We start from the raw sequence: 23,509 nt of genomic DNA, 5'->3' as shown, positions 1-23,509 counted from the left end.
GCTCTTCATCTGGAGAGTAATCATTCATATCAGAGATAAAATTGGTAAAGTTCAATTAGATTGTCTTTCAATAATGGGCTGGCCTCTCTCTTTGACCTTTATAATCCAATTAATTTTCCCAGAGTTATATACTATGTAGAAAGTTGGCAACCCAAGTTTCCCATGTCATCAAATCTATCCAGTCTCCTGAGAAAGAGTTTTCTAAGTGCAACATCCTTGCACCTGCTAGTTCTTCCTCAGCTCTTCCCAAAATCAGACTGCTCTGAACACCTTCATGAATTTATTCCATGTCACTGGATCAATTTACTGATTTTAATAATGGGGTTCCCCAGCTAATAGGAGAGAGAGCCAGCTCCATTAACCTGTTCTTGTAATGAAGGACCCAATTCTTTTTTCAGGGTCTGGGACAGATGGATTTGAAAGAACTAGACATCTGTATTCTGAGAAGTTAAGTTGGCATCTTTTGGTGAAATCAGAAGTACCTGGTACCTATCGAAGAGTCTATTCCTTTGCCTGCAGAGAAAAGTTAGCACATTTTTTCATGAGGAGCATTCAACAACCCTAGAAGAATACAGCTCTCTGCTTCAGGTGTGCAATGTCTCAGTTCACTGCTGAAATTGTGTATGCTATATGGAAATATGTGCATGTGTAGCACATGTGATTGCACTGGCAAAGTCTCAGGCAAACTGAGATTGTCTTTAGCTCAATTTTTGTCTTGAGTTGTGTTAAAAAACCTGCAGGTTCCTGATGGACTCTTCCTTACTTGTATAAGTTACAGTGCTGCTGCATAAAGCAATGATGTAACCCAGCATTATTTTTAGTTGAGAAATTAGACACAACAAGAGCTTTTTGCACAGTTGAATAATAACATGGATTGAGTAAAAAGAGGAATGATGCTTCATGTTGAAGGGTGATGCATTTTGCTAGGCTGAAAACCTGCTCTGGGTTTTCAGCCTAGCAGTGGTGTGATGGGTTTGTACAATAGGGGCCTGCTTGCATGATTTTGTGTTGGAATTGACTCTTTCAATAAAGTAGCTTAGAAAAAAGTTCTGTTCAGAGCTGCATAATTAACACCAGATAGGTCAGAAATAATGTATGGAGCACCTGAGTAGAAAAAAAATTTAGATTTCTGGGGACATTTTTGATTCTGATGGATCTTGCTTTCAGCAACTTATTACTCTGTGCAGGTATTTGTGTTGAAATTTGTCCAGTTCTCTTCATTGATAACTCGTTCTGTTCAGCTTTTAAAATACTGGTGTAGCTCACCTGTGTCTGCAGCTCTTTTTGGAGAGCTGCCCTTGCAGTGCAGTTTCTATGGGCTGTCAGTACAGGGGATCTCTGCTGCAGAAAGGAATTTTTGGGAGGGTTGGGAGGTGCTCAGCTCCTCCCCAGGGCCCTGGAGCTGCAGAGGGCTCTCAGTGGGTCAGTCCTGACTGCTCTGAGGGGCACACAAGAGCTCGTGGTTTTCAGAGACATGTAAGCTGAATTACAAGGCTCTCACTTAGCTGATATTTGCCTACATCTTCATAATGTTTACTCTATTTTTTTATTTGCCAACTGCAAAAAAATTAATGGTTTGCCTTAATGTTTCATCGGAACATTTCCACATAACCAGCTGTATTTCAAATACATCTCAAATGTTCAATTATTAATTGTCATTATACCTACCTATGACTTTTATTGTTTATTTCTAGAATCTGATTTCAAGTAGAGCAAGAACTGTACAAGCCTTATTGTTAGGGGTGAAATTTAAACTTTATTGGGATTAAGTGTTTAATAATATAATTTGCTGCATATGTTGCACATACAAGTTGCTATGAATAGATCCTCTGTAAAAAAAAAAAGCATTTGATATGTTGTGTATAGACTTAAATCCAATATGTTGTTATCTTTAACTAAAGGAAATTATAAGAAGAGATTTACAGAGAAGGGTTTATACTATTAACTTTAATTTCTTTAAAACTTTTCTCAACTCAAGTTGAATTTGATTTCTGTATTTTGACTTTGTTTAAAATATGCTGTACATAACTTCCTCTGTTCCTTGAATATTATTCTGAAAATAGTATAAATTGGCTGTTCTTATCTACATGAGAAGAGAAAAATATAATTAGTAGCGATGTTGCCATGAGCTTTTTCCTGTGTGTCAAGTGCTCATTGTGAACGAGAATGTGCAGTAGTACCCCAAGCTGCCTGAGTGGAACTGCTGTGCGGGAAGATACGCAGGGCAAAAGATGGAGTCCTTGAAGCAAAGAGGGTGGGACGCTTTCTCCTCTGAATACTGTGCCTTCGGGCCAAGTGACCCACCAAGTGATCCACCAAGTGACCCACCAACTGTTTTACCCTCCCATCGGCCTTGTACGGAAGAGTACGACTTTCCCAGGCAAGCGCTGGCAAATTGTTGGGCTTTTGTTCAGTAGTGCGCAAGACCTCTCCAAAGACGTGAGAGTCATGAAAAGCCTCCTACTGTTGCATCAGTCAGCTTCTTGCCACTCTCTTCCTGGTGGAACAGAGACTTCTCATCCTGCTGTGGTGGCAAAGTATCTTTGGAAGCAACAGGCATAATTTTCAGGGGCTCACTAGAAGCAGGCCTCTGAAGTTCTCCCGCATTAGAAGCAGGCCTCTGAAGTTCTCCTGAGGACGTTTATACTGCTGTGGAGCTGCCAGCTTGCTGCTCTGCATCATGCAGCATTGAAATGGGCACGCTCATGGGTATCCGTGTAACCCTTGAGAGTGGCGGCTCTTTGTAGCAGACTGGTTTCTGTGTCCGCCTGGATGAGCGCCGTCGTGCTTTCTCCGAGCCGCAGTGAGACAGAGCCCTGGCATTGTTCAAGTCCTGCAGCGGCCTGACATCTTTGATTTTAACCTTTACAGGAACCAACTCAGGGACCTGGCTTTCGCTGTGGTCTGTTTCCACACCACACCCCGTTTCTTTAGTCTGTGGCTGCTCACAGAAGTTCTCTTTACCCACAGAGTTTCTATGACAAATGACAGCAGTTGTCAGGGGGCTGGGGGAGCTCAGCTGTTGCTGTGTGCTGCTCTTGCTGGAGCTGCTGTTGTCCTGACGATAAGAGAGGGACTCAGGAGACATTTTCTGTGTTGTGAGCAGGTCTGGGCAGGAGGCAGGAACTCCTCCGTTTATTTACAAAGTAACTTTATATACACCTCCTATGATGTCCATCCATTGGAGGATTAAAGTCCCACCTTTCAATCCCACTGGCCCAACTAACTGTCCGTTACCTTTCCTCCTCCCATCTAGAAATATGTAAACAAGGAGAGACAGCAAAACATGGCCAATGTTCACATTAACAGGTGTGAGAAAAACTGCACATTCTCTTTCACTATGAGCACTTGACACACAGGAAAAAGCTCATGGCAACATCGCAGTAGGTGGATTATTTATTTAAGTGATGTGCCTTGATTTTCTATTTGTCCACTCATAGCAGACTTGAGGATTTAAGCACAAGGTTTCCTTTTATGTTATTGATTTTTTAAGATGTAATTTCTATACCTTGTAAAGAACTATGAGAGAGAGCCTCCCTTTCCTACAAGTCTTTGGCCCCCAGCCTCCCAGGAAGCAGTAGAACAAACCACACTGATTTAGAATAGGTATTGGTTTGGATTCTTACGGGTTTTAGGTAATTTGGAATGACTCTGTGTTTGTAAATGGCAGAAATAAAGAATTTTGGACTATTTTGAGATTTAGAGACCATATTAAATCTTTTTGGCCTAGAACTTTTGAATTGGAGATTTAATTATTGTCCCACACTTCCTTTTAAAGTGTGTAGCTGCTTCTTAGAGGGTTTTCTATAAGTAGGTAATCAAGGTTTTTTAAAAAATTGATTGTATTTTTATAGAACAATTTGCTGTTAGTACTTTTGTTATTAAAGCTGGAGTAATACAAAATGTGGGAAATTACTGCATGCATTATCTTAACTCTAAGAAAGAAAAATCATGTAAGGAAGGGATAAGTCTTATACAGTCATTTTTGAATGCTTTTCTGCAAGAGGGCAACAAATTTTAGACCTTGTGCGATGTGTAGTGTGAAAAATAGGGTTATTTAATTCATGTTCTATAGATAATTATAAGCTGGAAACTGTAATATATTGTATAAAAGTATGTGTACGTGCTCAACCTGCGTGCTTCACAAACTTCCGTGGAGCATCTCTCCTGATCTTCCTGGTCCAGAAATAGAAGGTGAAAATACGAGGCACTAATAAGACAATGAACATTGACCAACCTACCCCTGCCTACGTGCAGCGAAGATTGCCTCAAAGCAAGGATTGACTCTGATCGATCGCCTACGCGCAGAAAAGTCATCACACGCTTCTACGGCTGTTAGATTACTCAAAGCAAGGACTTACTCTGGACATTAGCATTTGAATGGACCAAGGGACTTTTTCAGGGCTTAGTGTAAACACTCTTAATTGCCGGTGCTTAACAGAAACAATGGGAAGAGTGCTGCCGAGGGGGGGAATAAAGCGTATTTAAGTTGAGCCTCTGGGCGGGCGAATTCGTGTACCCAGCTAGAGACCAGACGGCCAGGGTCCGTGTCTAAGGGACACCCTTGGCTCTTTTTCCCGGGAGAAACTCTGTCAAGTAGGTATCGCTGTTTGTGTGGGGTTTTTTTATTGCTTAAAATTCTGTGATTTGATTCTGAATTTTGTGATTTGAATTTTTAATAAACCAAATTATTGAATTTGGAAATAAATTGTCCTGGCATTTATAACATGTAGGATTTCCTTCAGCCTTTCCACCAGGAACTATAAAAAGGTTGTATAAAGACACAGAATAATTACAGCCTGGGTCAGGCCAGCAAGTTGGCTTTTTTACTATAATCACGATAAAAGAACATCTATCTTGGCCAAAAGAACTGGGCTCTGAAATAGAGATGTTCTGGACTGATAATTCCAAGTACAGCCAATCTTGCAGAAAAATACACAGGTTAAGATTTATATTTGGATCTTGTTATTTATAATTTATACTGTTTAGGCTTATTATAGATTTTACTCTGTCTAGGGTACAGAGGAAACCAGGCCTGTAAAATGCGCAAATGAAAATAAGAATGCTGCCGCAGATAACTCCAGCATGGTTTAACAGAGAGACTATTGTTGTTTTCAATTTGCAAACCAGCAGAGAATGTGAAGAAATGTATAATTATGCAGGATAAGAATAGATGAACTGACTCAGTAAGATCAGAGCATTTCACACCACTGCAAGTTCACCAGATTGTGAAAGTTCCAGCTTCAGTAGTTTCTAGTGTCGTGGTTGTCTTTAATCTGAGAAGTTATAGATGTATAGGGCAAAAGGAATCTTCTGCAATTAAATAAAAGGGCAGATGAATTTATTTCCCTCCCTTTGCACAGTCCATTGTTCTTGGATTCTGTCTGTATTTTGAAAAGTCTTAGAATGCTAAAGACAAACATATGAGAATCTGGAACCATGCTAAAGCTGTAGATACTGAGCTGTTAGGGTTGGCCTCCGAGCTCACATTAGCTTGTACTGGCAAACTAAGAGCTGACTGCGGATAAGAAAATTCAGGGGAGGTTATTGCCACAGATCCTTCCAAAAGTGCTCAGCAATAGCTGAAATGTATTCTTTAGGAATAGTGCCCCTCTGTAAATCTTTAAAATTAAACTGTACTGTCAAGAATTCTGTTTAAACTTAAGTGTAAATGGTAGTGGTAAAAGAGCAGCTGCTAGACATACAAGAGTAGATGGTCTTGCACCTCTGGTTAGACGTGAGGCATGTACTGGGGACTCCACATTTCCCCTGGCTCTTGCTGGTTTTAAAAGCAGTGAGCAGAATATCCCATGTCCTGCAAGAGGCGTGACAGTTTTTCAAAAGACAAGGTCAAGGGGAAAACCCAAGATGCTGTACTCTTTTAGAATTCAGTATATAAAAGTTGCTTTTGATAAGCTTTTCCTTAGTAGTCATCATGCTTCTGAGCAGAAGTGGTGTCTTCGACTTGGCTGGAGCAGGAGAGGCTGCCTTGTAAATGAGTTGCCTTGTAAAGGATGTCCATGGCACTGAGAACTGAGTGCTCATTTTGCATGTGAGGCAAATATTGTTAAGAGATTTGATTGTACCAGCAGCAACAATAAAAGATAGTCCCTCCACAGCCTTTACTGTTCAATCTGGAGGGGTTTTCAGTAGCTGAACTGGAGTTCGTGCTTTGTATTCAGTTATAGATCTGTAAGTTTCAGCTGCTGGTAGGTTCAGTGAAATGCCAGTAACTTGGTACCTGCTGAAAAGTTGTTACTTCCTCCAGTTATCTTTTTCAAACTGCTGGTAAACAGAAGGAAATGACTATTTATCCTACTATCCATCTGCTATGCCATCGTAAACTCCAGAGTGATATTCCGGAGTGAAATGATTCTGTTAAATTTCCTGTAGAAAGATAATCATAATTGGACAGCAGTGCATGACTTATGACATGTCTCAGTTCATGTGTCCTGGGAACTATCCATTGTACATACACATCTGCTTCTGTACACCCACACAGGATGGGAAGATATTCCTCCACAGGAAGGTCTTCCGTTCCCTCGGAGTGCAGGTGGTATGTATTGGCAAATCACGGATTGTGGATGTGGGGGCCAAGTTCCCAGAGCAGTGCACTCAGACTGAAGCAATTCACTCAGCTGCTCAAATGAGAATCCAAGATGAGGGGGTAGGAATGCAATCACAGGGCCCATCTTTCTGTGTTCCTTCTGTGGTAACTGTTTCACTAGCTTGTTGCTTGTTGCATTTGAAATATTGAGCATTAGAAGACTGAAATTACTATGTAATGAGAACAGTCATAAGGAAGATGGTGCTTAAAATATTTAAAGAAAATGCAGAGCATTTAACAGGGCATCATACATTTTTAAATTCCAAAACTCTAGACAATGTCTTGCATTTGAATTACAGATGTTCCTAAGTGCTGTCCATTTTTTATCCTCTGTTCATTAAATGCCTTTCTGTAATCACCTGGATCATTTTAAAATTGCTTAATAAAGTTTCTCTGCTGGACATGGAAGATGAGTGATAAAGTTGTAGTGTTGAAACTCTCTTGATTAGAGCAGGCACCCCATTCTGAATTAGCAGTTTCTATTTTCATTTTATGTTGGACTTCCTCAGCTGTGTCTTTTAACATTTCAGCAATTCTGGTTCATTCAGAGGATTTATTTCATTCTTTCCAGCAGCAGGGCCTGTGTTTATCTTTTCTCACCTCAGTAAGAGCCCTTTCCCCTTCACTGTATCAGTCCTCCAGCATTACTGTACACATTGTATAGAAGAATAAAAATGAGTCATTAAACTAATGACCATTAGTCTTAACAGTTGTCAGTGAACAGATGCCTGCAGTGCCTGTCATGTGAGCTTTTAATTGCCCTGGGGTTTACTGCTAAAACAGAGTAATCTAAGTAGTGGCTTATTAGTGTGAGTACGTGTGAAATGCTGTCAGCTAATGGTGGTAAATGAGTTGTGGCCAGGGAGGAAACAATCTTCAAATTATTGATATGTACTCTTACACAGTTGCATTGTTTGGTTTTTGTTCAGTTATTGAACCTTTTTCTAGTTAGTATTTAATTTTTAATGCTGCATATGTGTCTGGCTCAGTATAACACACAGTTAAAACTTTGCCCAGCTTGAGATGCTTTCACTGGCAAGAGAGAAGGATGAAATATACTCGAACAAGCACCCTTTCTCCCTTGCAAAAAGTGAGAGGAAGCTGAAAAATGGATGGATCATAAATATCAAGACTGGCATCACTGCACTGAAGGAATAGTTAAGCTCAGATTTAAGTGTAGCTAAATTAGAGCACTTGGAGAAGTGAGTTGCAGTGTTTGAACAGTGGGCCTCAGTCTGGGAAGCCATTTCAGCAGTAGCACATCAGTGGGAATGATGGTGATTCTGGAAGTCACAGTCACTAATCTCAAAGTGGCAGATGAATGATAAGACAAGAGTAATTTCTTAGGGAAAATGATTTACTATGAAGTAGCATGCTTTGCCTTGTGGTTGGTGAAACAGAATTCCTGACACCAATAGAGCACAAAAAGCTTAAAACATTTAGAGTATTTGCAGAAATGTGTTTGAGACTTAGAAACTGCGTGCTATGCACAGTTTCTTTCAGGAATTTCTTTTTAAAATTGTGCTGAAACAGGTGTGCACACGTGGAGGGTGCTTGGCTGAAAGGCATTCACCTCATGTGCCTTATTAATAGCCTTAAACCAACATTCCTACAGCAGAACCATGACCATTTAACTGCTTCCTTATTGTGAAAATGTGCCTGACCAACTCAATGTGCAAGGCTGCTCAGTCCATAAACCCTGCAAAGGGACTTAATGCAATAGAGAAAGAAGAGTAGACAAAGAACTGCGTTAATATCACTAAAAATTATCAGGAGTAGTGGAAAACTAACAGTGGAAAAGTCACATTTTCCTCACCATATGTTAAATGCATTTGTGTGCTGAGCTGTTGGAAATCCTAAGTGAGCCTGGGAGTGAACATCTGGCTGGGGCATTTCTCTCCAGTCTGGTTTCTTCCAGGTGAGAGAGGATTCATCAGCTAGAGGTGACAGGGAGGAGAACCTCTTTGATTATTTACTCTCGTATTTAGGGTGGTCTGTCTTTGTAAGCAGAATTTTGGGATACACCTCCCTCCTCAGCCCCTCTTTAAAGAAATCTTGATAGGATGGTAGCAGGCGCTCTCAGTGCTCTGCTGAGAAAGGTGGATGAAGAGCAGTGTTAGCCCAAACTCTCCTGTGGCACTTACAGCACTATCGAGAAGCTTTTTGATGGTACATAGGGACTATCAGCAGCTTTCTATCTTTCTGACCTGTCAAATTTGCTTTGTTGCATGTCCTTTGGGTTCCCCTGCTTGAGTTTTAGGCTATTTGATCTTAAAAAGTGTTGCACCAAAGATCTATTTTCCTGTTGAGAAATTATCCCAGTTCTTGGTGGCTGGGAGTTTGCCGGTTTCCAGGTCATTTTCCAGTATGAGAATTTGTAGTCATTTACAGTAGCAGAGCAGTTCCACCTGTTTCACCTACCTGTTTAGTTCATGATAAACACCACACTGTTGCTGATGGCAGCATTGTATAAACGGTATGCAATGAAGAAAAATTGCAAGTGCTAGGGCAGCCTTTTCTGGGGGCTGAATACTTGCCAATTTTTCCCTGCCACCTGAATCAGAAGCAGATGTACAGAGATTGAGGGCAGGGAGAAAACTCCCTGTCATTAGCAATGAAAGGCATGGCAGTGCCCTGCAATATATGAAAGAGTCACTGTTCAGGTTTCCTCACATGACAGAAGTTTCTAATGTCTAAATCTCTAAGGTTTTAATTGTACTCATGAACAACTTTCCTGTCAAAACCCTCAGCATTTAGCTCTGAAGTGCATAGCGGTTTAGGATTCTTTTTTTTCCCCTAAGTGCCGTGGTTTTAATACCATTCCATCACCCCACACATTTCCCTTCTTTGTGTTTTCATTATGCAACAAGAATTCTCTTAAAAATCTGGATCCGCCACTAGTTCTAGCAGGTGTTTGGCTTCTGAGTGCCAGAGTTTTTTTCTTCTCACAGCTTATGGACGAGAATTTCACTGCCCTTAGGCACAGTTTCAACTGAGGTATATGAAAAGTGTGTTACTGTGTCAGTTCAAATTATATCACTATTAAAGAAAAAAACTCAAAAGGAAATTAAATATAAATAATCATACTAACATAACATAACATTAATAACATTAAGGTTATAATTTAAATTAAAAAGAATTGGGAAAATCTGAGTCAGAAGTCCCAGACTCTCCTGAGAGCAGCCATTGTAAATGAGGATATTGACAACTTTGAGTCACACAATATGTCTTGATGACTAGTACAATAATACTGGAGTATATAAGAACTAAGTGTGTTTTTTAGTTCTGTATAATATACTGTGTGGGAACTAAGTCTTGTGTGAAGTCTTGCATTCCCTCACCCTTATCTGTTTTGTTTGGTGGTGGCTAACACACTCTTTTGCTGTACCCCAGAGTGTCCTAGGTCCCATTTAGAATGGCTTCTTCCACCCATTAAAGGAATGACCCTACATCCTTTCTCATTTCATTTTGTTCTTTCCTTTGCATCTTAAACTATGTGAATCTTCATTCAGTGCATGTGTTGATTTGTTGAGCTTTATAATCCAGCTGCCTCTGACTGTGATCCTACATAGCCTTAAACTCTGCTGCTTTCTTGCCTTTTCTAAAGAAATCTGCAGTTCCTCAAAGATTCTGCTTCCAGTCTCCTCCAGTATGTAACTGGACCTGCAATCATGGTCACAACAAGCAGGGTTGTCAGTATCCTGCAAAGGAGTGCAATTGTCAGCAGCTTGTCAGTTTAACAACAAAAAACCCTTCAGCACATGGTGTTCAGGATAAAGGACACTAACAAAATGTCCTGGATTTGGCTGCGTGGAGTTAGTTCTCCACCTGGTAGCTGGTATTTTGAATTTAGGATGAGAAACATGATGTTTTGGTTGTTGCTGAGCACTGCTTTCTCCAAATTGAGGACTTTCCATCTTTTTACACTGTCCTGGCAGCTGGAGGCTGGGGGTGCACAAGGAATTGGGAGGGGGCACAGCCAGGACAGGAGACTCCAAGTGGCCAGTGGGACATCCCATGCTGGATGGGGACTCACTGAACAATAAAATTGGGGAAAGTTGGCCAGGGATGGATGGCAAACTGATGCTCAGGGACTGGCTGGGCCTCAGTCAGCAAACACAGAGCAATTGCATCCCTTGTTTTGTACATTTTTTAATCATCTTTTTTTTTCTTTTTGTTTTTTGTCCTATTCAACTGTCTTTATCTCAGGCCAAGTGTTTTACCTTTTTCCTGATTCTTTCCCCCATCCCGTTGTGGGGATGAGTGAGGGAATGTCTGTGTGGTGTTTAGCTGCCTGTCAGCTTAAACTGCAACACTAAACTTCAAAAGAATAGTACAGATTATCCTGATTTCTTTGCTAAGGATGCACATAGTACTTCTTGTAGCATATTTTTCCCTGTGGAGATCATGAGAACCTTTAGAAACTGTCAATGAATAAAAGATAGAGTTCCATGAGAATATGTTCCAATAATACTGAAAGGACTTTTTTATGTCAAGAATTTTACCAATTATTTGGTTTCTAAATAGGAATAAAAAGAAGGTTTTGTCTGGAATAGTGGAATGTATGGTGAAAGAGGTGATAAAATCTTTTTAGACTTCAGTCACCTATGTCTTGCAAGATTTTAAAAAGAGGTTTAAGTGAAATAGTATTTTCTGTCTCATTTCCAGGTATTCCTTCCTTTCCCTGTTTTATCATAGAGGAGAGTTGATAAAGGGGATTCAATCTTAAACAAAAAAAAAAAAAGTGAAAACCTCCCCAAACCATTCCCATGCCCCCAAAGCACAAGCTCTGGGGAACATGCAGGTAGAATCTTCACTTACCAGTGCAGATTGTTTTATCTATATGCTATAAAATTGCTTTTCTGCTGGATCTAAACATGGCTGTGCCCCTTCCCCATTCCCCAAGGCTAAGCTAAAGACTTGGGGAAATAATTTGGCATTGCATATTTTGAAAGCAGGATCTGATCCACAGTCACTAAATTTCTGACAGTAATTGGAAGTGAACTGCTCTTGGGGTTATCTTGTCTGGGTGCTGGATTTTCCCCCTTGGCTCTTATTTATACAAAACTAGAGAGAACTGAGTTAGCAGTGCTGCTCACAGACCTAACAGTGTTATATCCCAAGGGATGCTGTCCTGCTGCAGCTGGATTTGGGCCCTGGTTCTGTGAGGATGTCCCTGGGGACTTTGCCACTGATATCACTGGCAGCAGCTTCAGTCTGCTGGTGCCACTCTTTTTAGAGCAAATTTTAGGCACATCTGATCAATTCTTTGTAAAGAAGGCAGAGCCTGCCTAACACAGAGTTTAGAAGAATATTCACTGGAAGAAGGAAAACTTCAGGGTTCATATTTCTTTTAGAAATATGGAGCAAAGTCACTATTTAAGCTGAGTTTTGAAAGTAAGTGAAGTTTTGGCTAAATACTGCTTCAGCCTCTCAATGCAGTGTTTAATCTTTTAGCCAGACAATAGCAAGAGAAAACATAAGTAATTGTTGATAAATATCCAAAAGCTTAATCATGAGTATAAATTTTAGAGGGCAAAGAAAAAAGATTTCAAAATGTGTTGATCTCAGTCTGCAGCCCAAGCCATGCCAAAGAAAATGTATTTACATTTAATCAAGAAAAGCGGTGGTCCAAATGTCCTTTTGAAAAGAGTGAAAGGTGGGATCTTAATTTAAAAACTTAATGATCTCCACTGTTCGTCCTGCTTCAGTGTTGGCTTAAGATTGTACAAACTGAGAGCCTGAAGCAAGGTTTGGGCTGAGCACTTTTGTTCTGGTGACGTGATCTGAAGCACATTCCAGTCACTGGAACGACTCCGAGCGCTCGAATGGGCGCAGGGTGGTTTGAGCAGCAGAGGTGATGCAGGCAGTTGCTTTCCTGCAGCTGTGAATATGATTATAGCTACAGCTTAGATTCAGTTTTCAGTGATAGACACTTCAAACAATAGCTGAACTATCAGTTTCTAAGTTGCTTCCTGGCAGCGTTTTACTGTGTTGGAAAAATGGTGGCTTATCCAAAATATTTAAGAATTGTCTTTTGCTTATCTTTGTATGTATCTTCAACTCAGAGGCACATTTTTCCAAGCTTGTTTTATTTCTTCATGTTCAAGCGGGCCTAGAATGAGAGGAAAAAATCATTAGATTTGGGCTTAAACAGACATGTCTTAAATCTGCTTTTAACAAATATGGAGCATGCAGCATGGAAGAAAAATCCTTGAGTCTCCCACTCTGGTTCTGTCCCTGCAAGAGCTTTTGACTCAGTGTTTCAGATTGTCTCAGTTGTGACTTCCCTGACAAAATCTGACAGCCAAGTTCTTCTTTCAGGGTTCTATGAAGAAGTGCTTGACTTCATTTCAGCCAAGTCCTCCTTCATTTTTCTAGGAGAAATGACATTTATACTTTAATTCTGATTTGAAATGCTGGCCTCTTAGTTTAATATTAATAATTAAATAATTGGCCTGGTCTGCTGAAATGCTGAGCTGCTGGCAGCTTCTGTGGAAACTCAGTTCCCTTGCAGGGTCTTTGAATGTTTCAGAGTGTCTAGCATTAGGAAGCTCTTTTTGTAGATCTTGGCCATGACAAAAGCTAATCTGACTCTTACTATTTATTCATCAGGATTGCTTGCTCTGGAGATATCTAAAGTTCTGAACTGTTGAAGTGATGTTGTTTATCTGCAAATACACTTTTTTCATGTTGTCATGAAGCTGGAGTGCTGTGCTCTATCTAACATTTTTGTATGAGAGTCCTTGAAAATCCATTAAACTGAACTGCTACTTAGCTGGTATATTACTTCCCTGGGGCGTAAATCAAATGTTGCAGCAGCTTAGGAGACAGATATCTAACTTGAATTAAATGGAAATACACACATTTTGGTATATGATTGGACTTGCTGAGCATATTAATCTGACAAACATGTATTTACAAGTAATTAAGAATGCAGATAGTTTTTTCTCATTTTGCTTTTCCCATTTTTTTTTTTTCCTCTAATACAATGATTTTGGAAATGAAAGCTGCCCATTTTCCACTTCCAACAAGAGCTAATAAAAGAGCCACAAAACTGTGGAAAGCAAACTGCCTTCACTGTATTTCTCTTTCTTTATAGAATTTACTTTGGGCAGGGTAGTGCAGTTGTGCATAACTGTAAAGCTGTAGTTAATTGGACCTTTTATCTTCTGTATTTCTTTTTAAAAGCAAGATATTGAGGCAGTTTCAGGGTGAACATGGTATTTGTCATTTTCAGCATTTGAAATAGATAATTTTGAAGCTTTCATCTGCATTACTCCAGTCTGCTCTCATTATGCTCCCAGTTTTAGCCAGGACACAGGCTTAGTTAGGGAATGACTGGTGTAAGTAGTGTTTATATGTGTTACATGTACACAACAGCAGAGTTGTTACTTTTCTCTTGCTTGTGGTTCTTGGTGCCAACAATCTCTAAAATTAAAAATTCTTCTGTACCTGAAATATTAATGTTTTATTTCTAATTATGTTCAAGTAATTTCTTTGAGACATTACATCTTTTTTCTCATCTTCTTGACCTTCACAGCTCAGATTTAGTAGGAAGCTCTCTTTCTAAAGCTGCTGCTATGTATAAATATGGAACAATTACTTTTAAGTCTCCTGGTGGCTGCGATTAAGTAGAACAGTAGCATGCAATTACGAGGTTTGGTTGAGCTTTGTCTTGGCCTTAGTATCAAATTACCTCTAAGAACTGTAGACTAAACCAGATTTTTTAATTTATCTGAAACTACAATAGCATTTTAAATCTTTGGATGAAATTGTTACTCTCTAACTTGGAAGGAATGACCAATGATTAGTATTTATAATTTTTAGTAATAGGAAAACTCGACGATGTAGTGATTTGATAATTGTGTGTGAGCTGGATGGCAATAGTTTACATGAATCCTGGGTATCAGGGGAAAAAAAGAGCAGTTAAAGTACTTTGCATTGTTTGGTGGTTTCAGAATATGCCAGTGGGACCCATTTTGGGTCAAACAGAACCAGAAGTTGTGCCCCAGCAGCACCTACTGTGCTCAGTCACTGTGTGTGGGCGTTCAGTCCTTCTCAGCCTTGCTGCTTGCTAATGGCAGTGTTGGCTGGGAGCACTCAGTGACCATTCCTCTTACTCTCAATAATAAAATAAAATGTAATGATAAAATCCAGCAACTCAAGCAGATGCCTCAGTCAGTGTTCCACAGAGCAGTGAAACTGGGCAGCAGCAAAAACAATGTGCAGCTCTTGGTGGAAGGAGATGTAAAAACCAGAGGCTTGGATACAGGCAATTCTTTGTGTCTTGTGCAGTTGAAAGTGGAAGAGTAATTTGGTCTTTCAACACTCAGGTGGGGAGTGGTGAGTGAGGAAGCAGCCACAGCCTGAGATCAAAGCTCTGCTCCAGCATAAGGCTTGGATAAAACCAGTGCATTTCACACTTCCCACTTCTGCTGATCAGGATAGTTCCCCTTGATCACATAGGTGGAAAGATGTAGCATGGAAGACCTTAATTTTTCAGTTTCTGACCAATAAGTTACATGTCCTAATTGACTAGAAAGATTTCCAGACACTGATCTGTTTCCAATTTTTATATTTTCTTTTTGTCAGTAGGTAATACATACTTTCTTACTACATGATCTATTAATTTCAATGAATTTTATGTAGTGATTAATATTATATCTGCTTTGGCTACGTTATCACCCTCTACTGTCTTCATATGCTTAAGATAATAAAAGCTGGTTTAAAATGCCTGCTTTAAATCTTAAGTGTACTTGTAACTTGACACATTTAATTTAAAGCTATTGAGATCAGACTGGCCATTAAACAGACCTAAAACACTAGCATGAAATGTAATTGTTTTCTGAAACTTGCATTTATAGTCTTTACTTTAAAACATGATTTTATATCAGATTAGCTAAGGCATTCAGAGATGATCTCAAATACACTATAAACCCACAGACTGTTGAAATATGAATTATGTTTAAGCCAAAGTGCCCATAGAAATATAAAAGCCTCATAAGGAGCATTGGTAGATTCCTCAGTGGGGAATAAAATAGACTAAGTGGAAACATTATATTTTGTGTTCAGTACAATGTATGAATGAAAGTGCATTGGGAACATGCAGCTTATTTGAAGGTGCCTGCATCTAGAGGGTAAAAAACATTTTTCTGCTGCTTTGGTGAGTGGATACAAAAGAGTTCTTTGAACACTTGAAGATTTGATTTTTTTAAAAAATCACCTTCTCAGTTTGAGTTGTTTATCAGATGTAATTCATTGGTTTCAGCATCAGTTTGCCATGACAGCTGATAGTGTGTTTTAGTGATTGTTTTTTATTTTTAATTAATTGCTTGTCTGTATTCTTTCTTACTTGATTTATACCAGACAGGTAGCAGTACCTCTTGCTGCAGCTGACAATCAGTTTCCATTGTAACCTCTTGTGTAACCCTATAAAATATCCATGTTTTACACTGAATTTTTCCATGCTTGGAAGCCAGATTTTGCTTGCCTGAAAAGAGCATTCCTCTGCTCCTCAAGTGCCTAGCTGCTCATTAGCTTTTCACAAGAAAATGGAATGTGTGTTTGAAACCCCTAGTTTTTCTTGTTATGTTTATCAAATAGCTATTTCAGCTTCAAATATTGGCATGTTTTATATTCAAAGCATAACACTGATTAATGTCCAAAGACTTTATATTTAAATGTTTAAATTACAGAGATGAGAAATGCAAGCAAGTTTATTGGTACATATCCTACTGACAAATTTGTTTATGAGAAATTAGGCAGCAGTGTGATATATACAATTAGCTAAGAAGTATGTTTGGGTTATTTTGATTGTCTTCTGCCTGTACATTAGGCAAATCTTCCAAAAATACTGTTAAAAATCACTAGCACTTAACAGGATTCTTTTCCAAAGTATTCTACAAGTACAAACTAAACAATACACCATTAAGATAGGCCAGCAGGTGTTGTCATTGTTTTACACCTGGCAAAACTGAAAATGATAAGTACTTTAACCCAGGCCACTTGAGAATTTGAATGCATATCTCTTATCCATTAGGGCTGTGCTGAAATCATAGGATTACATCACTGCCATGCTCCCTCACACAGGATCTGTCGATAGCCCCCTGAAACCAGTGGGGAAAGGTGCCAGATTATGTCAGCCCCTCTCATGTCTGGGTTGTGCTCCGCATGTCAAGGCTTGCATCAGCTGCAGCCAGCTCAGGTTCAGCAGGAAGCACCATGTGCACCTCCTTTGGTGGCCTTATGGGGAAACTGTTGTTACCAACAACAGTAGATTTGTTCTCTGTATTTTGTTACTTAATTATGCATAAATAAGGTCAGTTGGCTAAAGTGTAAGAGTGAGATGTCTGCTGCAATAAGCTTTATAGAAATGTAATGATAATATGGTGTGAATGTGGATTACTCTTATGTAGGCCTGATGAGAAAATCCTCTTTACAATCTTGTTCAGTCTTGCATGCTGAAATATGACCTTTACCCTAGTCTAGACATGTCCTTTGCAAGCTATTTCTAGTTTATATGAAGACTGCTTGATTTAAACCAAGTATGTTAATCTGATGCTGTCATGACTGATGGGGTTTGCAGTCTGAGAAGCTGACAGCTCTCAATAGAGCAAGCAAAAGCACTGCAAGCTTCTCCAGACCTTCCTGCAAATGACATGCCATCTGCTTTTTGTGAGATAAGTTGTGAGCTTCAGAAGGTGAACTTACTGCAAGAGAGTGCAGTAGGACTTGCCTTCCTTTTCCACCACAAACTGGTTTAAATTATGTTGATTACTTTAGAAATCTTTAGTTAGCTGGCACCTGTATTTGGTATAGCTGTAGCCAAGAGTCGAGAAACTGGGCAATGGCAATTGCCAGCTTTCATGTGGAATTGCTGTGTAAATGTCAAAACATACAGTTTAATTACACTCCTATTTATTAAGTTCATTCATTGGTAAATGTCCAGCAGTAACTTGCACATTTCAGGCTTTTTTTTCTTCCCTGAAAGGCTTCAACCTTTTGGAAGGTAACGTTCATCTCCTTGCCCTGCCCTCACTACACAGCTGGACTCAATACTGTGCATTCAAAAGATGATTGTTTGTTTTCTCTAGTATGCAAACCAGTTGGCTTCTCAGGGCAGTGTTAATGCAGGAGGAACAAGGGCAGGAGGGTGTGTGCAGAGCATTTGCTGCATATCTGGGGTGCTGAGGCCTCCAGTGCAGGGAGGTGGTGTTGGCCCAGCCTGGCTGGCGTTGAGCACGCCTGAGGTGTGCTGTGATTGCTGACCAGGCACAGATCTTCCAAGCAAAAGCTGTTTTTCTAATCAGGGCCCAGGTGTCAGACAGCCCAGCTGGAGGTACCAGCTATGATTCTGACAGAATTAACTCTGTAGCCTGAAATGAGCCCTTTTTTTCTTTCCCTTCCCAGAGTGCTCTCAAATGCTCATCCCCAGTTGTGAACAGCATCCTGAATTAATATGGAGCACTGCCTGTGTTCACTCCAGTCATTCCCACTCCCTGCTTCTTCTTTGCAGTCATATTTTCCTGCAAGAAAGGAAAGTAATTCATAGTGTCATGACTTCACAGGTAACCCTATTTATGAGCCCTCAAGATATCTTCTGAGTTAATCTATGATTCTGTCTCTATTTCTTCCTGTAAAAACAAACACATTGTGTTTAACCAAAAGCCTGTTAACTGCAGTAGCCACTTCCCCGGTGACATATATATGGAAAAAGAAAGTGTAATGTTGCTTTTCGAATGTCTTTGAGCACTGATGTTTGATAAGCCAGAGATGGTCTCCTTTGGTTTAATAGATTATTCTGCTACTGAGGCATCTTGTTTTGGTTTGAAGCTCTCTAGATATTTACTGTATCTCCAACACAACAAAATATCCACTCAGAAATACCATGCCTTAGAACACAATACTTTTTTTTTTTCTCCAGAAGTTCATGTCTAGATTTTGTAATTATATGCATAGTTTTTAAAAAAAATTACTTGTGTTTGTAGTAGGTGTAACATGACCTTTCTGAATTTCTTCCAGACAAAAGCAGAGCAGTCCCAAGGTGCCTACTTCTTGCCTGAGTTTGCACTTTCTCCACAGGGGAGCTTTCTTGAGGATACCACGGGGGAGCAGTTCCTCACGTACCGTTATGATGACCAGGTCAGTGTGCCATGTGTGAAAATTATAGAGATGGGTTCATTCACCTAACTCTGAGATAAAGATTCCTGTGAAACAGATCAAGGTAGAGAGCCTGTGTTATCTTTTGAAGGCCCACTAAATTTATAGCAACTTGAATGATGACACACTACTCAAAATCCAAATTAGGGCACTTAGTTGCTTAAATAATGAGTAAAACCACTTTTGGAAAACATTAATAGGATGTAATGAAGACAAAAGCAGCAATATTTTAGTGATGTGTTCATAGATGTTTATAGTTACATCTGTAAAATGTGTAGAGTTAGAAGTGATTGTCCTTTCTGTGAATTGTTCGACTTAATGTAATCTGTTTTATTTAATGGAAAAAAATCAGTGTTAGACAGATTTTGCATTTTCCAGCCTGTGAAAAGTCATAATATTGTATTAGTTCTGAATGTATGAAGTTTTTGTAAGGGAAAGTTGGGCAAATTATAAAGAAACAAATGGGAAGAGTAATAATGGCTGAAACAGTGTTTAGAAAGAAACAATTTTTTTTTTAAGTTAAAATTTTTTAATGTTTTTCCCAGACCCATAGAAACATTATGTTAAACGTGGTATATAGATATAAATGTAAAGAAAGCAACATGAAAGAAATGTTGTTAATCTTGGCAAAAGATCTGAAGTAAACCTAGGAAATGTGTGGCGTGCTGTGGAAATTTACTCATAACACAATGTGTTCCAGGAGTCAGTTGAATTTCACATCAAAACTGTCTGAATTACATTCATAGACACTTACAGTACATTTCTTAATGTAAGAGGAGGGAGATTGTCAGGAAACACTTGCTGTAGAAGTGAAAGAAGAGCCAAACTTTGCCTTGCCTGCATCACAAGGTATGGCTCTGTCAGTGATGGGCAGATTTATTTTGAAAGATGGGCTCTTTGCAGGAGCTACTGGGAGAAAATAGTTTACTCATCACTATCCTAAAAGAGAGAATTGAGGTGAGTTTATTTAACCTTTAAACTGACAATATTTTTAGGTAGACAAAAGGAAGTAGAAAAGCTAGAATACAAAGCATGCTGAGGCACTGTGAACTATTTGAATTTAGTTTAAATGTTTACAATAATTCATACTTTTGCTTCCCTAGAGGGTCTTGATTATCAACAGAAAAGGTTCTTGGATAAGACCTTCCTTGGACCAAACACCTGGGAAAGCAATAACTTACAGGACAGTAAAATGCAGCTGCAACTCAGGCTGCATTTAATGACAGTAGTTGAAAAACACTATAAAGGTTATACACTTTGATCAAAATAGTTTCCATTTAATGGAGCACATTTTTGAGAAGATGATAAATCAAATATAACAGAGGCTTAGTCTGAGTCTTTGACTAGACTGTTTGGACTATGTGAATAATATAGCTGATTAAAAAACAAACAAAATGAATCCCCTTGAAAAACCCTCAAATACCAGCATAGCTCTATACAGAAGCCAGTTCCAAGCCCAATTCCATTTGATGGAAAGAATTCCATTTGCTGGAAAGTTTTCCATTAATTCCATTGAGATCTGAATTGGATCTAGGATATAGCCAGCTTCTGTTCTTTCATAAATGTGATTTAGTTTCGAAGCCTGCTCTTCCCAGACACTTAGCAGTATGAAATTAAGTTTGAATTCCTGGAACTGAAAGTGGTGCTGAAACATCAAAATGTTGAAAGTAAAAGCAACTGTATTAGCAGCAGTTTCTTTTGAAAGAAAATTCAGCCCCTAAGCATTATTTATTAAAAGTTATGAATACATTGAATGCAGATGGGAACTGATCCGTGTCTCTAGCTTTACCTTCCTGCAAGTAAACCAGGATTTCTTCAGTGAATAGAAAGATTTTCCTTGATTTTCTAGGAAATTAATCATAGGTTTGTGATAAAATACAGTTATAATTATGCTTCTGCTGAAATGTTAATAAAAAACTCAATTGTATCATGGTCAAACTGGGTCAAAAACCTAGATCTTTTTGTTTGCTATCTTTCATTCAACTCTTTCTTCTGACATTTACTGGTATGAATGGATGGAAGTCTTAAAACCAGAGGGTGAAAATCCTTCATTGGGTAATTTTCTGAATTTTTAGAAGCAGGGATGGCTATGTCTGATACATGATAAATGTGCTAAGAATACACAGGTGAATAAAAAAAGAAAGGAATATATATGCATTGAAAGCCCATTTTAACCTATCCAACACGGAAATGGAACCAGTATTGAAAGGTTACCACATAAATGAAAAATGCAGCACCGTCTTCTCAGACAACTCAATACCTTAATTTAGCTTTAGGAATTCATTTTCTACTTTGTTCTACTGTGGAGGGATGCTGGCCTTTGGGAAATCCATTCTTTCCTTCTCCCTGGTATCCATATTTGTCCTCTGGGTATCCCTACAGAGTCCTGGTGTTCCTGTTCCCAAGGTACCCGTGAAAATTGGAAAATTGAAATAACCTTGTGCACTTGACTCCAGTAAAAGAAGATATTGGTCTGGTCTGCTGTGGGGGTGATTCCTCCTCCTATGTCCATGGAAGGGAGCAGAATAAATAAAAGGGGAGAGAGGTTCTGAGAGTGTGGTATGGAGGTGAAGAGGGTGGTTCACAGCCTCTGTTCTTTTGGCTTACCACTGTTGAGACACTTGCAGGAAAACCATCTATCCTTATTTTCCCAAGTGTGCCCTTTTCCCCCTTGCACTGCTCCTTTTATCCAGGCCAGTAAAATTTCCAGGGATAGATGGATAATATTTTTATATAGCAGCATCATCATCGTCATGATCCAAGATTAGTTTCCTGACATCCTCCAAACACAGGAATGTTTCAAAGGGGTTTTCTTTGGCTGTTGTGTGTGATATTTTTCAAGCAGGGAGCCAGTTTAATCAGAATCATTCATTCCTTTGTTAGTAAGTAATCTCAGTAAAATAGAACTAGCTGTTACTTAAATATTCAAAAGTATTTGCTATCTGAAATGACAAGCTTACAGTTTGAAATGAAAGATGAGTAAATATTAATAGGAACACACTGTACTCTGCTCTAGCCCAGCAGAATTACACACAGATTCATGTTGTACATGCAAGATAGTACATTTTGTTCTGGTTTAATCTGGCAGGACTGTTCTCCCATTTTTGTACAGGACTGCACTAACCTCTTTGCATATTTCGTTGCTTTGTGTGTATTTAAGAATTACATGCAGATGAAATTCTTTGGCTAGATATTTTCAAAATTCAGTGAATATCTTTTTTACCACTTCTATGACTATAGAGGAAAATACCTTTAAAGATCTGATTAAATACTGATTCACTGGGGTGACATCTGCGTAGAGTGGGACATTATAGTTTTGAGACATTGCTGCATCTTCAGGGAAAACCAATGATTCTAAGCACAAAATTCTCAGGGATCCCAAAGGACAGAAATGTAGAAATGTTTAAATTGAATATTTTCTAAAGGCTCCTGTATTGTTCACCAAGTGATGTCTTGTATAAGTGCCTTGCATCCTCTGATTCTGAAATTCTACTGAGTCAATGCAGTTTAAACCTAACTTGGTACCAAATAGATTTTGCTGCATAGCCAAAGACTTCAACTGCTATTAGAAATCTGAGATTAAAAAAAATATGCCCCCTCCTACCATTCATGAAAATAATTAAATAACTGAACAAATATATGAAAATAAATGAAATTATGAAATAAATATACAAGAAATAGCCTTTTCTCCAACTTTGAGATACATGTTGAACCTTGCAATAAGGAATAGTTTCCTAGTATTCTTTCTGATTTCTTTTGGCTTTTCACCTATTAATCTACTACCAGGAATTTTTTTTCTTTTCCAAAATACTAGTAGTACTGGAAAGCTTTCTTGCAGAAATAAAATGTTCTTGTTTTCTGACACTTAAGGTATTGGTTCCAAGTATTAAAACCATTCCATATGACGGACCACCAAGAAGGACAGCAGTGAAAACTTGGTTGGGCTGAATGTGTTTGAAGTACATTTCCACTTTGATTGGCTGCCTGGCTGAGAGTTCTCTTGGGGTTGTGGGTAAAAAAAGGAAAGAAAAAAGCAAATAAGTTTATCTTTCAAGTGAGAAAATGTTTGCTTGACCAATTAGCTTTCTAGTTGACCTTGCTTCTTCTAAATTTTATGATGTCTACCAGTTTAAACTCACAATAAGGATAGCGTGATTGTGGAATTAGATAGATGGCTCTAAGTAGTCCAATGTTGGCAAATAAATCTAATGTTTCTAAACAAATATTAATGAAAATCTGCACTATCAGACTTGTGAGTGCTTAGCTGTGCAAAGTAAGGTAGAAACCGGTCAGTCTGTTTTCAACTAGATGTGCAAGTTGTAATATCCTCTCAGCAGCTGCTACAGTTCAATTAATAACTAGTCTTTCTTTGGGTTTGCTAGAAAAGTGCCTTGCTATAAAGTGAATGCCAAAATAGTGAAAATAAATAGTTTAATTTAAGCCTTGTCTTCTAGAAATAGAAATAGCCTGTCTTGGCTTCTGCATTTTCAGGGGGAAAAGGAGCATGGTACTTGAAGTATTAATTTGAAAAAAATGCAGTGGAACCCAGCATCTGAATTACTTCAGAAATTAATATTGACATAAACTGATGAACCTATTATTCCACTTTTTTATTTGTAGTCAGACAGCAGTACCTCTTTGTGTTCTGTAAGATTTTTCGCATTACACCAGGGAAACTCTTGTGTGGAGAGAAGTTGTCTTATTTTTCCACAATTTCCTTCATCTCTTTCCCCATTGCAC

The 23,509-nt window shown here is 38.9% G+C and overlaps 1 protein-coding gene across 4 annotated transcripts in view; it reads left to right on the top strand.

The window, feature by feature from the left end:
- The window catches only part of ADAMTSL3 (ADAMTS like 3), a 173,339-nt gene that overhangs the window by 12,791 nt on the left and 137,039 nt on the right, over positions 1-23,509 (top strand). For 2 of the 4 annotated variants that reach the window (XR_010082373.1, XM_063412565.1), the window contains exon 3: positions 18,632-18,751. Coding sequence is in view for 3 of the 4 variants with exons in the window: in XM_063412565.1 (XP_063268635.1) it covers positions 18,632-18,751 (120 nt within the window). In the remaining variant the exon portion in view is untranslated. The remainder of the gene's footprint in view (positions 1-18,631; positions 18,752-23,509) is intronic. The other 2 variants (XM_063412567.1, XM_063412566.1) reach the window with 1 other exon arrangement.

This window comes from Prinia subflava, chromosome 15 (assembly GCF_021018805.1).
Source record: "Prinia subflava isolate CZ2003 ecotype Zambia chromosome 15, Cam_Psub_1.2, whole genome shotgun sequence".
In the NCBI taxonomy this organism is placed as follows: Eukaryota; Metazoa; Chordata; class Aves; order Passeriformes; family Cisticolidae; genus Prinia; species Prinia subflava.
Note: the sequence above shows the minus strand (reverse complement) of the source record. Positions and strands in the feature narration are given on the sequence as shown.